At 50.1% G+C, this 18,415-nt stretch overlaps 1 protein-coding gene across 1 annotated transcript; it reads right to left on the bottom strand.

Moving 5' to 3' along the window:
* Window positions 1-4,340: 4,340 nt before the first annotated feature.
* On the bottom strand, window positions 4,341-9,090 carry LOC102762879 (keratin, type II cuticular Hb1). Its single transcript, XM_006757049.1, has 10 exons — window positions 8,846-9,090; window positions 8,684-8,807; window positions 7,747-7,955; window positions 7,119-7,179; window positions 6,278-6,373; window positions 5,901-6,065; window positions 5,526-5,651; window positions 5,130-5,341; window positions 4,871-4,902; window positions 4,341-4,603 (listed from the first exon to the last, which is right to left on the bottom strand). The coding sequence occupies exons 1-10, from the start codon at window positions 9,088-9,090 to the stop codon at window positions 4,341-4,343; spliced, it is 1,533 nt and encodes a 510-aa protein (XP_006757112.1).
* Between the last annotated feature and the right edge of the window lie 9,325 nt (window positions 9,091-18,415).

The raw sequence follows: 18,415 nt of genomic DNA, 5'->3' as shown, positions 1-18,415 counted from the left end.
AGAGAGCCTCAGTAAGTAAATAATAGGTATAACCGGTTGGAGGGGCCAAATCTTATCTGCCCCCCTTTGTTGTGCATCCTCTTGGGAAGGGAGAAGGGGTCTGCGTCCTCTGTGTGTCTCCCTTTGCCAGGGGTGGTTTCTCTCTTGGGAGTGAGTCTTTGTGTTTGTGTGTAGGGTGGGGGGGGAGGGTCCTGGGGTCTGTTCTTTGCAGGGAGGTTCTATTCCAGTGGTTCTCAACCTGTGGGTCGAGACCCCTTTGGCGGTCGAATGACCCTTTCACAGGGTTCGCCTAAGACCATCCTGCATATCAGATATTTACATTACGATTCATAACAGTAGCAACATTACAGTTATAAAGTAGCAACGAAAATAATTTTATGGGTGGGTCACAACATGAGGAACTGTATTTAAAGGGCCAGAAGGTTGAGAACCACTGTTCTATTGGTTTTTGCCTGGGGTGTGGAAGGAAGTTCTGTGACCTTATTCTCATGGGCGAGACTTTTATTCTTGGGTGGGGGGAATCTGTGTCCGACTTCGGAGAGGGAAGGATTCTTGAGTCTGTTTCTTGGGAGAAAGGGTCTGTGTATCTGTTACTTTGGGGAGTTTGCCTGTCTGACTCCTATTAGGGAGGAGGGTCTGTGCATTGCTTCCTGGAGGAGTTGTTGGTATGCCTGTCTCCTGGGGTGGAGGGCGGGAAGGGGGTTCCCTCCCTCCAACAGCCACTCTCTGCTCAGCCCTGGACAGTGATCTCACCTGCCAGCCCGGCTTGGCCCGGGGCCCTGACCGTCTGCTACCTTCAGGAGCAGGAGCGGGCTCCGACGCCCTGGAGACGAGCACTCCTGGCTGCAGTGGCTCACTCTGCTGCTCCCCAGGCCGTGTCAGGGAATTCAGCTGCAGAGACTTCCCCGGACGTTGAACACCTCATCTCCTGCTCCAAGAACCCTAGCCTTTGCCCCAAAGACTTGGTCCTCTGTCTCAGACGCCCCTCCCATGGATCTGGCCCTCGCCTCATTTCTCCCTCGTGTCCCTCACCCTGGACCATCTTTCCCTGGGACTCTTCCTTTGCAATAAAAATGTTCTGCAGTGGACTGAGCCACCAGGCTGTTTGCACCTTGATTCCTTAGAACAAAGACAAAGCTGGCCGGATTTGGGGCCGGGACACTACCCAGAAGCAACCACCCTAGCTTGGGGCCCATCGTCAGCTCCTCCTGGCAGAGGCGCTGAGAACTGCATCCATTCATCTACTCATTGGCTACAAACAAACACGGAGTGGCCTCTGGGGGTCAGGCATAGTGCTCAGTGTGCAAGATGACACGCTAGTCCTGGCTCCCTGGAGATGACATTCTGTTGGGGAGGGGGCCCCTAAACACGAAAGCAGACCAGAAAGAGAATGGAGTGGGCTAGGGATGAGAGTGCGCCTTCTGTGCCAGGCAGGGGCTCTTGAGGACAGGCCCAGAGAAGATGCCCTCGCAGATTGGGGCTGGGGGATCTGAGCACAACTGGGAGGCTCAGGCCTGAGTTCTAGTTTCACAAGTGACCTGATGGTGGGCTGGGAACAATGTATGACGGTGGAGGAAAACCTTTGGAACCAGACTGAGGTTCCAGCTCTGCTTCTACTCCAGGTCTGTGGTGTAGTATAGTTTGAGTTTTCACAAGGTAACTAATTGGACTTTAGGGGGCAGAAGACAGGCCAGTTTGGAGGGTTGGGTGGCCAGTGAAGGCCTGGATTTCTGAGCTCTTGCCTTGGCACACAGCCTGAGAGATGTCCCCATCTATTGAGCTCACATTTTTGTCTATTGCACAAAGGTTTACATCATCAGTGTGTCTGGGAAACAAAGGTTTCTGCTTTCTAAGTCCCGGAGTAGGGCTAAGGTGCGTCATTGGCCCGAGGCTCTGGCTTTACCTTTTAAGGTAATACTAGTGCTAGGGTGTCTGCTGTTTTCCTGGGTCCCTGCCCAAAGGTATCTAACAGGCTCCCTTCCTGGGTAAACAGGAATCTCATGTCAGAGGAATGGGATGGAAACATGGCTGGCAGGCTACCAGCTCTTGAAGGGTAGGGGACATGGCCCCACCGGACTCCTGCATCAGCCCCATTTGATCCATACTAACACCAAAGATATAAATGTTCTTACCAACACTCCCGGTGCAAATCAGCTCCTGAAAGCAGAGCTTGCCCTTCTGCAAGAGTGTTTGGTTGGGCATTTTGCCCAGGAGTTGCAGGCAGGATTTCTGATGAGCCCACTACAGCCTGCACCACAGAGGACTGGCTGCTGCCTGAATTTTTCCTTTCTAAATCCCAAACCTGACGTCAGTCCAAGAGATTCCAGGAGCTTGGAAGGTTGGAATCTCTTGCCGAGCCAGGGCCACGTGGACCACAGCAGTGTTTGCAGCTTGGGGACTAATTCTGAGTGGCTCCCCTGGCTGTGGACCACATTCCAGCCTTGGGTGGGGGAGAACTACCTGGTGCATTTATGGGGAGTCATTCATCTTCCCATTTTTGAGCTTTATGAGTTGGGATGACTTCTGAAGGGAGGAGAGTTGTCACCAGCGCAGTCATCACTTTGGGGACCTCAAGGTGTCAGCCCACTGTTGGCTGCTGATGCCTGTCTCACACTTAATTGCACTCAAATATGTTGGGTGCAGCTTAGCTGTATTAGTGTCTCTCTTTGAGCCTTAGGTCTGGACTCCTGACAGGTTTTACAGCTCGGAGGGCTGGTTAGAACAATTGCACGCTCTGGAACTCTCCCAGGGCTCTGCCCTGCTCGGAAATACCTGGGATTGATACAGTCCCTTAAAAGAGCCTTTGTCTCCTGGTCTATCAATACATATTCATAATTATTTCTCTTGCCCTGAGCCCTAGGGGTGGGGATTAACATCTCTGCTATAGTTTTCTGGGCCTGGGCCTGGAAATGTAGATCCGCTCTGCTGTATAGATGTATGTTCAGGGCTCGCCTTGGCCCATAGTGAAGTCAAAGAGCCATCTCCCAACTCCCACCACCTCTTGCAAGATCCTCATCAGTGTCAGAGCGGGGGCATGGAGGGGTGACATTTCCCTGAAGAAGGAGCTCAATGACTTTGGAAGACATAATTCTCACTGTACTTCAATCTCTAATCACAGATACAAGTGTAAATAGAGGCAAAGCGAATAATACTAAAGATAAACATACATCGTCATAAATTTATGCCAGGCACTAGGTGCTATATATGAAGTTCCTCAATCCTCCCATCAGCACTGAGGTAGCTGCTCTTTTTATCACTCTCCCTAGAGATGTGGACAGAGGCACAGGGAGGTACGTAAATTGTCCAAGGTCACTCAGTGAGGAAGGAACAGAGCCCGGGCCGTCTGTCCCCAGAGTTTGTGTGCTCACCTCTCTGCCACATCATCTTTGTGTTAGGTGCTGTTTGTGAGGTAATTTACCAGCAATGGCAGGTCTCCAAACCTCAAAAGACTCCATTTTTTAAAAAGTCGCCATATCAAAGGCTTTCTGAGAGTTTCAATTATGTACTTATCCTTAAAAAATTCTAATAAATTACTCAGCCCCTAGTCTTCCCCACCACAACAGTGGTTTTCCTTACGCTTGGAGTGACTGGAGAATCAGCTTACAGGGGTGCACATGGATGTTTTCTGTGGTTTGGTGAAATGAGCTCCAGAGATGCACACGGGCTCAAACCCCAGCTGCACCATTGACCTCAGCAGGGGGCCCAATTACTGAGCGTCTCTGAGCTCTGGCTGCTTCATCTGCAAGATGCATCATAAAAGGTGGTGTGGATGAAATCTACAAGGTCGTGTGAATAAAACTGCACTGTGCGTGGGCCCAGCTCAACCCTTGGCTAAATCTCAGACTGCTGTGGGCCCAGGGACAGAAGATTGTATTGGAGACCCCAGACGAGGCCTTTTCTGCTCCTTGGGACTATCGGGATCCTCCCAAACCCCAACCCTTGAGGATAACAGAGGTGAACACAAGGCCCAGGGTTGGCTACATTGATTTATTGGAAACACAGATTAAGACAGAGAGGAACAGAGGAGGAAGGGGAGAGGCTGGGGGACCCTGGCCACTGGCCCCATGGCAGCCCAGGGTAGGGTCCTGGTTCTGGTCCTTCCTGTCCTGGAGCCCCCTTCCTGTGGGCACCAGGGGGACTTCTTTCTGGGGTAGCCTTTCCCACCGTGGGGTGGGGGGGGGGCAGAGCATAGGAAGAGGTGATCACAGATACACAGAGGAGTCTAGGGGCAGGATGGACCTTTCAAAGTGCAGGAGAAATAACCCAGTGCTTGCTCCCCCCAGGGCTGGACCAGGCCCTGCTGGGAGGGAGCGATGCCGGTGGGGGTTGAGCTGGGACGCCTAACACTTGCGGCAGCTGCTGACACAGGAGCCTACGCCGCAGGAACTGATGCCACAGGACCCAACTCCTCCAGTGCCCAGTCCACAAGATGTGATGGAATTGCAGGGGCCGCAGGGGGCGCAGGGGGCGCAGGGAGCGCACATTCCGGTGCTCACAGCCAGGTTCCCACTGCAAGGGGCGTTGCAGGCGCTGCCTGTCACCGGCCTAGAGCCTGACACACAGAGGTCCCCACAGACGACTCCACCCCGGGAGCTGCTGACACCTGCGAAACCCAAAGCCTGAGTCAAAATTCTGATGGCGAGTTATCCCATCCCAAGGCTGCCCCTCCCCAAGTACAGTATCTCTACTTGACAACTCCAGGTCCACCCAGTCCCACAACTGTGGTCTTTCCTGCTCTCTGACCCCAAACCCGTTCTGTTGGAATGCCAGCCCTTTTATATTTAGGTCCCAGTGAAGCCCCTCCTTCCAGTCTCTTCCATCCTTTACGGCAAGAGAGCAAATCTACCCACACAGGGCCCATGTTACTTACAAACATTCACGGCCCCAACGCCTTCACACAGCCTGAGAGGAAAGAAAAAAAGAGCAGTATTAGTAACTTGGCCAGAATGGCAGACAGAGCTCCACAAATTTTGGGGGTTGGGTCCGCAAGTCAAGAGGGGAGAAGCAGAGGTCTGAGGAAAGAGCCCTCCCAAATTGAACACTACCCCGAAGTGATAAATGACAGGTTTATCCCAGACTCTTGGCCCTTAATGGGGCAGAAATGGCAGCTTAGCCAGCTAGGGTCTCACCTCTGTTCCTCGCCCTCCAGCAGGCGCCTGTAGGTGGCGATCTCGATGTCCAGGCCCAGCTTGGAGTTCATCACCTCCTGGTACTCCTTGAGCAGGCAGGCCATGTCCTGCTTGGCCTTCTGCAGGGCGGCCTCCAGCTCGGCCAGCTTGCAGCGGGCATCACTGATGGCTGTCTCACCCTGCTGCTTCAAGTTGACCCCAAGCCTTTTCTTCTGTATAGGAGATCCTCCTTTCCTTCCACATTTTCCTCTCCCAGGAAGTCTTTTTGTACTAATCCCTCCATTCCTCCATTTCTGGGTCCTGATGGTCTCCCCTATATCATCAGACTTGGAGCTCCCCAAATTCAGAGCCCTGCTTCTCCTTCCTCTGGGGCTTTCTCTATTTTCTTTTGCCTACCTGAGTCTTGGCGTGCTCGATCTCTGTCTTCAGCCTCTGGATCATGCGGGTCAGCTCATTGATCTCCTCCTTGGTGCGGCGCAGTGTCTCCCCGTGACGGATCACTGTGGCCTTCATCTCCTCGCACTGGGGGAAAGCAGAGATTCAGGATGGGACCTGGCACCCATTCAGGTCACCACAGATGACAGTGCAGGTTGTACAGTGCTCAGTCTGAGCAACCACCCATAGCAGCCCTGGCCCCTCAGCCTGAGAGCTGTCTGGCCTCTGTTATCATCTTTAGGATCAGAATTCGCACACAAAGGCAGCCTTTTCTAATATATACCTCACATCCCTCCCACTGCCATGTCTAGGAGGCAGGTGTCCTGGGCCACTCACCTTGCTGCGGTACCAGGACTCGGCCTCGGCCCGGCTGCGGCTGGCGATGTCGTCATACTGAGCCTTGATCTCGGCAATGACGCAGTCCATGTTCAGGTCCCGGCTGTTGTCCATCTTGACGACGACTGAGGTGTCTGAGATGTGGGCATGGAGGACACGGATCTCCTGTGGGTATGGGAGGAGGAAGGATCTTGTTTATGCCACCGACTCCACCACCATAGCCTCCACCCAATCTTCTCAGCCCTCCCTGTTCTCTAGCCCCCACCCTCTCACGCATGGCAGACTGATGCCCGAATCCCTGTCCACCTTATGTTCCAGGCCAAAGCTCTCTCCTCCAGGCTAGCTGCCAGTGTCTTGCCTGGACCACAAGCCCTCACCTCCTCATACAGTCGCCGCAGGAAGTCAATCTCCTCGGTCAGGGCCTCTGCGTTGGCCTCCAGGTCTGACTTGCGGAGGTAGGCGCAGTCCACATCCTGGAAAGGTGGTCAGTCTTTGAGCTCAGAGGACCCCTGGTGATTGTCCCCCTAATGCCCTCTTCTCAGCCATTCACGGAGGCTGGGTGAAGGGGGAAGGACTCCCAGGGTTCCCATTCCCATCCCATCTCCATACCTTCTCAACTTCCTGGGATGGGCCTCACAACCTCCCCCCCTTCTAAGAACAAACCCCTTTCTGTCTTGAAGATGGGCCACCAGCCTTTCCCCCTCTCACCTGAGGTAGCTTACCTCCCATTTCTCCTTTTTACTCACCCTGTTCCAGGACGCCTGCCCAGACGGACTCCCTACTCAGACATCTTGGCCCCTCCCTGTCACCCAGCACTCCTCCCAGACTCCATCTGGCCGGTCCAGGTTCTGCTCCATCCTCCCCCTCCTTTTATTCAGACATCACACAGCTCTAGACAGGACACTGTCCCTCAACAGAGACAGAAGATGCCAGGCTTATGGGACCCAAGCCACAGACCACACCTCCGAAGCCGAGCAAGACATCCAGAGGTCAACCCGGCCATCCCCGGACCCCAGGACACAGTGGATATTCCAAGGGTATTGACCTTTGTCAAAGCTCTGGATGTGCCCTCCATGACCTGATCTCTGGGAATTCCCCATGTGATTTGACAAGGTCACTGCACCCCACACTGAGGTTGAGACCCTCAGGGTCTCCCCAGGAAGAGTCTGTCATTCTAGGATCCCTCATGTCTGTGCTCCCCAGTATCACATGACTCACCTTCTTCAGAGCCACAAACTCATTCTCAGCTGTTGCTCTCAGAGAAACTTCCTCCTCATACCTGAGGCAGAAGAGGCAGAGAGGGAGGTCACAGAAGGACAGGTCTCCCACGAACCCCTCCCACTTCATACCAGGCCAGGGGCCAATGTTAGGAACCTCCCACAGCTGGACCCTGGCAGCCCTGTTATATCCTTTTGATTGGATTTAGGATATCGCTGCCTTGAATTGAGGGGTCCTTTGGGCTAATCTTCTGGGACCTCATAGCTGCTCTGAGGTCACCTCAGGAGGCAAATAAGGCCTCAGCATCAGCCCCATGCTGGTTGTGGCCAGCATCCCCTCTGGCGCACAGCAGCCCAGCCACCCCTCACTGAGTGTGCATCCCAGTCCAGGTGTGGAGTCTGTGAGTTCCAGAGGCCATCAGCACTCAGAGCCCTGAGCTGTGGGACACCCAGGGCCCCAGGACATGTAGGGCTCATATCACATCCATGGGCCATGTGCTATAGGTGGGAGGTCAGGAGGAGAAGGCCTGGAAGATGCCAGAAGCCTTCTCCCCACAGAGCACAGGTAACAGCTGCTGGGTGGTCAGACTCCAAGCCTCTTTCCAAACATCAAACCCAGCCACACTCACTTCTTCTTGTAGCCCTCCATCACCTCCTGCACGTGGTTGAGCTCTGAGGCCAGCCTCCCGCTGTCGGCCTCCACACACTCGGCCTCGCGCCTCAGCGTCTCGATGTAGCCCTCAAACAGCGGCTCCAGGTTGCTCTCGCAGCACTTGCGGTTCTGGTAGTACTGCCACTTGGTCTCCAGCAGCTTGTTCTGCTGCTCCAGGAAGCGCACCTGCCATTTGGGGTGGGAGGAGCTGTGAGATGGCTCTTGATGCCCCAAAACCAATTTGGGGGATGCTTTATGTTAACTCACAAAGCTGGAGCTCAGCAGAGCTTAGATAGAGTTGAACATTGAGAGACAAGGCAACTTCTGTTTTCCTGACTGTTATTCATATCTGGATTTTCCATTTTAGGGATGGGACCTAGGGTATGGGAAAGGTCAGTTCCTGCTCTCAGGCGAAGAGTTTTCAGTTCTGATGAGTGTAGGTGGGATGTAGTCAGGAGCTGAGTGGAGGTTGTTTTACTCTTGAGTCCCCACTCCATGGCTAGCCTGAATCGTGAGTATGAGGAGGTTTCAGGAAAGGTGTGATCAAGGACACCTTTCAAAAGGAGGTCCCTGTGGTCCAGCTCCTATTTCTTATGTGCATTTCTTGTGTCTTGTGTGCATGTAGGGCTTCCTTCCTCGGATACAGTTCCAAGCCTTGCTCTGTCTCTCTGTGGTTTCCCTGCATGTGGACAGGGGTTGTATATATGTAATAACAGTGCTATCAAACCAGGAGTCTCTGCCTCCCCTAGACGCATCTTTCCATCTCTTTGTGTCTGCCTGTGCCCTCGATGTGTGTCCATGTATTCCATCAGGCTGGGAGCTCATCTGGGCCACATCCCTCCTGCCCCTGACTCCTCTCCAGTGCCCAGCCCAGCAACAGAGGGTTCAGGGAAGGGCTGGTCAGGGACACCCACCTTGTCGATGAAGGCAGCGAACCTGCTGTTGAGACACTTGATCTGCTCCTTCTCCTCATGCTTCACGCACTGCGCGTTGGGGTCGATCTCCAGGTTGAGGGGCGTGAGGAGGCTCTCATTGACGTCTCCGGGAGGAGGGGCGTGAGGAGGCTCTCATTGACGGACACGGTGGTGATGCAGGGCGGGCTGGGCCCGCACACGCCGCCTGAGCGGTATCCGAAGCTGCGTCCACAGGAGCCAGAGCGGAAGGCTCCGCAGACGCTCTGGCTGCCAAAGCCCCCTGTGAGGCCGCGGTAGCAGGAGACCCCGCGGTAGGGGGCGGCGGTGATGCAGCAGCGTCCGGGCCGGGGCCCGCAGGCGGAGGCGCAGCTGAAGGCCTGGCCGCAGAATCCTGATCCGCACGTCATGGTGCTTCTGGAGGTTGGGCTGTGGAGTAGAAGATGTGAGGTCTGGAGTCTTGGTGGAAACTCCAATGTGCTCCTCCAGGTGCCCCAGTCCTATTTATGGTCCGATGGGAAGGGGCTTGGCTATGCAGATGGAGTTGGGGCAATTTATGCTTTATGGGCTTGGGCGGTTAGCTGGGTTCAACCCCTCTCTAGAATGTGTTTTAATGGTGGAGTGGCCCGCACCCTCTTCTGCATAAAAGATGCCAATCTCTGGGCCTTAGGGAGACTCAGCATGTTTCATCTTCAAAGTGCCTGGCCAGCAGGGCATGCACTCATCTGAGTGTATTGGGGAGAGAAGGGCAGGGCAGGGCCGGGGAGGGGAAGGATGGAGGAACAGCCCAGGAGAAGGGGAAGAGAAGGGAGAATAGATGCTGGGAGAAGCAAGGAGAGGGGCCTGTGTGTGTAGGAGAGTGAGTGGGGAGGAGGCCCAGGAAAGGTTGAGATATAAGGTTCCATTCCAGGAGTAGGCAAGGTGCCACTGAAACACGAATGTGGATGTCCCCTCCCTAGGTCGTCCAGTGGGCTACTGAAAAACTTCTGATTTTTTCTCACCACGGCAGCAGCTACTGCATTATTAGATATTTGTATGATGTATTCTTCAGCTTTTATTATTCAAATTTACAAACATATAGAAATGTTGAGAGAATATATAACAAACATCCTGCGATGTTTCACCTAGATTCCAAGATTAGACAGATGTTAGCTTTGTGCCATATTTCTTTTCACATTGGTCCAAGTATTTGACAGTTACATGGCAAGCAAATGAGCAATAATTCCAAAAATTATTAACTATCCATTCCACATTCAATTTTCCCAATTGTCTCCCAAATTTTTAAAAATAGATTTTATGTCTTTTAACATATGTCTATCAACTGGAAGTTAACTCTAGAGCTTGGCTGTTCAGTATGGTAGCCAGTGGGCACATGTGGCTATTTAAATTAGTTGACATTAAATTAAATTCAAAATTGAGTTTCTCAGTTGTACTAGCCACATGTCACACAGGACTAGTGGCTACCTTATTGGACAGTACAGATATAAAACATTACCACCATCACACCAGCATCTATTGGATAGCACTGGTCTAGAGGCTTGATTGGGCTTAATTAAAACATTTTTTAGGCAGAATACTTCATATGAAGCACAAAGTGTCAGGTTGTTCTATTATTCATGATGTTAAATTAGATCACTTGAATGCATTTCCCCCTTTACAATTAGAAAGTACTCTATAAGGAAACATTTTGATAAGAGGATTTTAAAAATTAGTCATCTATTATTATTACACTAGAGGCCCAGTGCACGAAATTTGTGCAAGGGGGGGGCGGGGTCCCCTTAGCCCAGCATGCACCCTCTCCAATCCGGGACGCCTCGGGGAATGTCTTACTGGCTGGCAGTTGGACATCCCTCTCACAATCCTAGACTGCTGGCTCCTTATTGCTCACCTGCCTGCCGGCCTGGTTACCCCAACTGCATGCCCCACCCCCTGCTGCCCTGGTCACCCTAACTGCACCCCCCACTGCCAGCCTGGTTGCTTCAACTGGCCCCCCTGCTGTCCTGGTCACCCCCAACTGTCCCCCCTGCCAGCCTGGTTGCCCCTCACGGCCCCCTAGCCGGCCTGGTCACCCCATGCAGCCTGCTGTTCAACCTTTTGATTGTCCCTGCTTGTTCAGTCATTTGGTTGTCCCTCACTAACCCCCCTGCTGGCCTAGTCATAGGCAGCCGTCTTGTGAGGGTGTGAGGGTTAATTTGCATATTACCTCTTTATTATATAGGATGCTATAAATGATCTCTAATTCTCACAACCATATGAGGTATGCACCATTATCCCCATTTTACAGATGAGAAAATTGAGGCTGAGAGAGGCTAAATAGCTTGCCCAGTTTTGCCTTGTAAGTAGTGAAGCTCAGGAGATACTATGCCTTCTCACCTACAAGCTATGACAACCCCTGGATTGCCTTATCCCTGGAAAATCAAGAGTAGAGAGAGTTGTTTAGGAGGGAATATCTGTGGATTTAGGGTTGGAAAGTAAGTCTAAGGATAATGGGCAGTCAGAGGGGATTGGGATGGTTAAAAACAGGAGGAGATGCCTTAGCTGGGTGGCTCAGTGGATAGAGCATCAGCCTGTGGACTGAAAGGTTCGGGTTTGGTTCTGGTCAAGGGCATCTACCTCAGTTTCAGGCTCTTCCCCCATCCAGGCCATGGTCAGGGCTTGTGTAAGAGGCAACCAATCAATGTGTTTCTCTCACATCAATATTTCTCTCTGTCTCTCCCTCTCTCTTACCATCTCTCTAAAAATCAATAGAAAAATATCCTTGGGTGAGGATCAACAACAACAACAAACAAACTAACAGGAGGGGGCAATGGAGTGTGAGTGCGGCACAAGGGCAATGTGAGGCTGGGGCCTATGCGCTGGACCTGCAGGATCCTATGCCTGATAATCGAAGGGAGGGGATGGAAAGTGGCCATTCTAATTATTTGTCTACTAGTACTTACTTTGTATTGTAAGTAACCTCGATAGATTGAAGTGTATTCTACTTATCCAAGAAGCACCCCACTCCAATAGAGCAGATCTAGAAAAATTAACTCGTAAAGTACAGAGATTTGCATAAGTAGAAGGGAAGAAAAAAGAAGCGAAATGCTTTGGCTGGCAGCTCCCTAGCTGCTGTGCCTTTGGGGCAAAGGTAGGCAAAGTAGCTAAAGGGAAAGGAAGAGGGGGTGGGGCGGTTAATGGGAAAAAGAGAAGCAAGAAGGAGAAAAGAAGAGAATAGGGTTTGTCAGGCCTACGGCTCCATGCAAAATATTCAGGAGTGGGATCTTGTGACAGGACTGCCACGGGGTCACAGACTGCGTTGGCCATCTGGTCATCCCAGAGGAGGGTGTGGCACCTGCTGTCACTTTATGTGTTTGGGGAGCTGGCCAGCACTTTTGAGGCCCTTTATCCGCAATCCTGGGCACTGCCTACAGTTGAGCAGTGGTGCTCCCAGCAAGCCGGCTGGCCGGGTGTCCTGAGGAGAAGCACAGTGAGTCAAAGTGCACGGCACACTCACTTTACCTTTTCTACCAGTATAACTCCTCATAAAAGCGACATGCATAAACACGGACTAATTACTAAGGGCTGGCCCTTGCCAAGCAATTTTCAAAAAGCAAGAAACAATTTGAAACCAGATAGAAAAAAATTCAAATGTGACACCATTTCATGAAACTTGGGGCATTACTAGTTGTGGCTAATTTTTGAGGACCTAAAAGGACATTTAACCTGTATGTTTTCTTTGAGTGAAAAAGTTTTATTGCGGGGGGCGGGGGGAAGGGATGGCAAAACCATTCTATGACCTTGGCTCTGGCAATGCGAGCTTTATGAAAGTTAAAATGGTTTTTATTGTGAAATATGTCACACACACACACACACACAAGAATCTACAGATGGCGTGCTTAGCATTATTGGGAGAACGAGAACAGACATGTCACTTCGGAGCTCCCTATGAGCCTCACTGTACCCCCTTCCTTCCTGGCCCGGGGATGGTTCCTCTGTGGGATTTTGTGTCAAATCATTCTTTTGTGTTTCTTTACAGTTTTAGTGCTAAACCTTATATTACTTACTTTTCCAGTTTTTAAACATCATATAAATGGGGTCATATTGTGTATATTCTTTTGTGTTTATTTTTTTTTTGTTAGATGTTGCTTCCTGTAGCTTCATACTGTTCATTCCCCTGTGGATTGTACTCAGTTTACTCATCTTTCTACCCTGATGGCCTCATGGTTGTTTCCAGGGCTTGTCTTATGAACAGAGCTGCCATGGACATTCTTTCTCATGTCTTCAAGCATGATTGTGCAAGAGTCTTTCTAGAGCATTGGGTATTTTTAAAAACTATGCAAGTAGTATGTATATACTTGGTATAGAAACTATTTTATAAATATCCTTTCAAACCCAAAAGATAATAACATCTCTTGTTGTTCATCTTGCTTCATACTAGATACTACAACAGTGAGAGCACAATTTTCACAATTACCCTCTGAGGCAGGAGTTATTATTCTAGTTTTACAGAGAAGTTCACTGAGGCCTAGTGAGGTTAAGAGACTGGTTCAAGCAGTGTGGTTAGTGGCAGAGCTGGCACTCAGAGCCTGGTGTGTTTGATCCCAAAGAAAGGATGAGTTTATCTCATTGCTCTCCCACCTACCCACCATCCGCCTTTATTAAAAGTATCACACAGTAGGTGGTGTTTATATATAACACATTAACGCACACACACCCAGTAACCCCCTTCCTCCAGTGCCCTCTTCTGGGCCTTTCAGGGTGTCCTCAGGGTTTAGGACCAGAGGATGGAGGAGTGCTCGCTCATCTTTGTTCCTGGAGAGTTTCCACTTTTAGGACAAAAGCTGGATGCATACCCAGATCATGAACAAAAATTCAAACCCTGCAGCACACCAAGGGGTACAAATATTTGGTTCATGGATATTATTTCAAGAGCTTGACACATAGTAGGTGCTCAATAAATATTTGTTGAATGAATGAAATGAATACCAGCTGCATGTTAAGAGCTGAGTAATGGAGCCACCAAAGCTTGGTGGTTAATTGTATAAAGCTTTCTGGTAAGATGGGCTGGGGACCAGATGAAGCAGACCAGAGGGCGGTCACTCCTGCTGTAGGGGGTGGGGTGGGGAGACGTTCCTGGCTGGGGCTTGAAGGAGAGATGAAGCAAAGCCTTAACCTGAGCGATGATGAGAGTGGTAAGGAAAACCAGTCAATGAGGGCAAGAATCCTGAAGGCCTTAGGGTAGTGTGGTAGTGTTGGGGAAGGAAAGAAGTAGATTTATAGGAAAAAAAGAGAGACGAGATGCCTGGTTTTAACTTTACTCTGCAGGGCCACTAGAACGAAGAACAAAGACTGGCTGGGGGACAAGGAGGATGGTAGGGAGGGGAGATTTGGGTAGAGAGAGGGAAGAAGAGGGAAGTGGAGGACAGTGCAGGTACAATGGGGAAAAATCCAGAAGTAACGGAGAGGAGACATTCCAAGTTTGGAAGAGCAGAGGAAGAGGAGGTTGATGGGGGAAGGGCATGGCACTGAGGGCAAGGTGTAGGTGTACCTAAAGAGGTGGGCAACCTCAGCTCCAGCTTTATAACATTGAATCTTCACAGGGCAGGGACATGGGCTGGGGAATGTTCAGGGGCTTAGCCTGGTTAATGGGGCAGACCTCACCAAGGACAGAACTCCTGAGTCAAGCTTCACTTCCTCCAGGATCCCCACGGGGGCCTTTGGTCCCCTGTTCTCTCACGTACAATTGGCCACTGTCCCAGCTGTCTTGGCTGAGGAGGCAGGGCTCTGACTTGAGCCTCTCCTTAACTCACTAACTCAACCGCCCTTCCTGGTGGTTGGCCTGAGGTCAATTCTCTCATTAGCAGCTCAGGAGCTGTGTACACACCCACTCCCGCACCCCTCATTTTCTCTCTCTGGAACCTGGCCTGAACCTTCTTTCTGTGAACAGAAAGTTTGAGCTGCAAGGTTATAGAAGGCGTGGCCTCTTGGATACCTACAGGCCTAGTGTGCAGATGCTTTGGTATCCTCAAATGTAGAGCCCACAGGCTGCCTCCCAGCCTGCAGCCATGGAACAGAATCCCAGAGATGACACTGGCCCTACTTCCTAGGTCTCTGTCTCAGCTGGCTCTTCACCACCACAGCATCTCATGATTCATTCCTGCAAGGGCCCTCAGGTGTCTCTACTGTCTGCCCCCTCTCTGAAATACCTCCAAGTAAACATATCCTGCCTGCCTCTTTACTGAAGCCTGTTCTCTCTCTTTCCAGGGAGACGTTCTTGCCTTTCCCATCAGACCAGCTGCATTCCACATTGCCCCAGAATGGGCACTGTCGATAGGATGCTTTCCTGAGCATCTGATGGTACATCTCAAAAGCAGCCCCCTTCAGACTTCTGACCTTTCACATAAATCGGGGTCTGTCTTCCCTGTCAGGTGGGGAGCTCCAGAATCCATGTCTCCTTCCTTCTCTTAGTGCCTTCTTCCCTCCAATATTAAGGCAGGGTCCAGGCTATGGCTGGGACATACCAATCACAGAATCATGGAATCCCCCAACAAGATGTTATCTTGTCGAGCCCATCATCCATCTTGGGGGATCACCTCAACATCCTCCACAGGAACAGAATGAAGTGACAAAAACATTCTAATGTTAAAACCACCGATTTTGCCCTTTCTTTCTAAGCATCCCTTAAAAAAATCCATTTAGGCTAAAAGAGGAGGTTCTGAGTTCCAGATCTGAAGGTCTTTTGGTTCACCCTATCTCCACAAGCATGGTGACGACTCCAGAATAAAGAGTGCTCTCTTTTATATAGAGCATTCCCAAATGGGAGATAACAATGGAAGCTCCTTGAGGAAACCATGACTACCTGCCCTCCTTCTGGGACGTTCTTTTTGAACTCCAACTTCCAACTGTCCAGCTTCACTGAAATCTTAACTTCCCTTGCTCTCTTTGGCATTCCATTACATGTGTACAGATCATCAATGTCATATCTCTCACCCTTGAACCCATGGTATCCCTGGGCTACTGCCCAATCAGGAGGTTTCAGGATTAGGTAAAATGCAAGACGAGCGCACATGCCATTGATTTATGGTTTGCATTATCATATTATTTTTAGAAATCATGAGGATTTTTAATGGTCTATTAAGGCTAAATAAGAAATATAAATTTATGAATTATTCACAAATAACAGACTTATTGGTTTGTCCAAGATTCTCTTCTCATCCAGTAGTGTGATTGCCCAAGGATTAGTGACATATTCCATTTGCCTAATAAGAGAGATTGTCATGGAGCCTTCCCAGGGGCAGCTGGGCTATAGTAGGGATTGAAGAAGGGACATTTGATTTGGGGTTCTTTTCCAGGGTAAAGAAAGTAACCATGGCCAAAGGTCTCAGGTCCTCCCTGCCTCTTGGATTGATCCCCATGGTAGAGTAAGAGTAGATAACACTTATTGAGCACTTGCTGTGTGCCAGGTATTGGGTTAAACATTGTCCATGCATTACTTGATTTAATCCTTCTGCTAGTTCTTTAAGATAGTCAACATTAGTGAGAATTTTACATATGTGAGCAGGTATATTCCATCAAACCTGTTGCTATATCCATGGTAGCAGCAGCAACAATAACATCAATAACATATATCTCTACTTCCCCATCAAACCTGTCACTGTAACTACTGCTGCAGCAGCAACAACCTCTACTAATATGACTAAATTCTTAGAGTGTGTCAGGCTCTGTTCTAAGTGCTTTACATGGATTAATTCTTTTAATACTTACAACTTTATGAGGTGGGTTCTATTATCTTCATTTTACAAATCATAAAATGAGATACAGAGAGGTTAAGTAATTGCAGGAAAGTCACAGAGCTGGACTTTGAAAGTAGGCATTTTGGAACCTGGGCCTGTGTTCTTAACTGATATGCTGGGTATTTAAACTTTTTAGTTTCGATCATATTAAGAAATGATTTTACATAGTGACAAAATACATACATATATACACACCACATACAATTGAAACAAAAAGGTCATGAAATGTTATTCTTGCTATATATGATGCACTCTGATTTTTTCTATTTTATTTCACTCTACTTGATTTTGTTCTAATTTAATTAAAATTCTGGTTGCTTCCATGAGTGAGTCACAATGTGAACTCTGAGAAAAATGCTGCCCCAGAGCCTACTGCTTCTTCTTTTTTTAAAAAAGAATTTTATTGATGAGAGAGAGAGAGAGAGAGAGAGAGAGAGAGAGAGAAAGAGAGATCGATCAACACACCACCTCTTGGTGTACAGGACGGTGCTCCAACAACTGAGCTACACCAGCCAGGGTACCTCCTTCTTCTTAATGATTGCAATAAAGAACATCTGCATTGTGCTCTGGAGTTTACTGAGCATGTGCACATCTCTGTAACTCCTCAAGGCAACATAGGAGGGAAAAGGCGTACTCCATTTCCCAGAGGAGTGAAGTGCCTAGCCCTAAATCACCCAGTCCTTTTGGGTTGAAGGCCCACACCATCCACACTGGATGGACAGCACACACCAATATGGATTTGTTGTGACCTCTTCCAGGATTGCTGACAAACTGCCATAAAGGGAATGAGGTGGCAGGGTTGGCATAACATGGAAAGCAGCACAGACTCAGTGGGAATGGCAGGGGGCTGGGTGCTCTCCTCATATGGCTCTATCTAGATCTAATTATATCTGAGCCAAATGCCATGTAGACACATAACAGTGGTGTCCACCTTAGACCTTCTGAGCCCTGGAGGAAACACAGAGGCTTCAGGTGAAACCCAGGCACACTATCCTTTCTTGGGAGCTTGTTGGAAATGGTTGGACATTCTTGAGGCCAGAGAGCCAGTGTGTGTCCCCTTAGGACTCATAGAAGACTCTAAGGGAGGGGATGCCTCCCTCAGCATGGGCTGGACAAGAAGGTCTAATAAGTTGGCTTAGGGTCTTGTCAGTGTGTAAGGGGGGTAGAGGGTAGGTGAGAGTGCACACGACCATGCGAGTGTGTGTGAGATTGTGGGTGGGAAGGCCAGCATGTGAGTGCATAGTGTGTGTGTGTGTGTGCGTGTGTGAGTGTGTGTGTGTGTGTGTGTTTGTGTATGTGTGTGTGTGTGTGTTTAGGGGGTGAAATATGTTGATAGATGTGAGGGATTTGGGAGCAGTGTGCGAGTGTTGGATAGGTGTAGGGATAATTGAGAGATTGTGCAAGTGTGGAGCTTTGGCAATGCAGAACGAGGTCATCAGTGTGAGGGAAATCACCAAGCGCACCCCAAGTTCCATGTCACGGGTGGATCTCACACTCTCCCAGTGTTTCAGGGCCGGTCCAACCAGCACCACGGACAGCGGCGCTGACGTCATCAGTTGGGATGGTACTGGAGGAGCAGCAGCCCCGCCTTTCCCCCCCACTCCAACCTGAGTCACTGCTCCCTCATCCTCCAGTTCCCGAGTCTCCACAACTGTATAGAGGAAGGTTGGGGTGAGCGTGGAAGATGTGAGCTGGCTCTTTGAAGATAAAAATTGTGCCGTTTAGGGTAAAAGGCCATAAACATCTGGCCGCATTTGGAACCCAATTAAGTACATTAAGGGAGAACACAGCAGCTACGCAACCCAAGCCCATAAAAGACGGCTAATTGCTCCAACCCATGGACGCACCAGGCTCCCCACATATATAAAAGGCCCAAAGATGTCCGAGACGCAAACACCTTGTCCATTATACCCTCCACTAGGACCTCTCCCTCCTCAGAGCCTCCGTGTCCCAAAGAAACACC

Source organism: Myotis davidii, unplaced genomic scaffold (assembly GCF_000327345.1).
Source record: "Myotis davidii unplaced genomic scaffold, ASM32734v1 scaffold233, whole genome shotgun sequence".
Taxonomy (NCBI): domain Eukaryota; kingdom Metazoa; phylum Chordata; class Mammalia; order Chiroptera; family Vespertilionidae; genus Myotis; species Myotis davidii.
The sequence above is the reverse complement of the archived record's forward strand: the minus strand, read 5'-3'. Positions and strand labels throughout refer to the sequence as shown.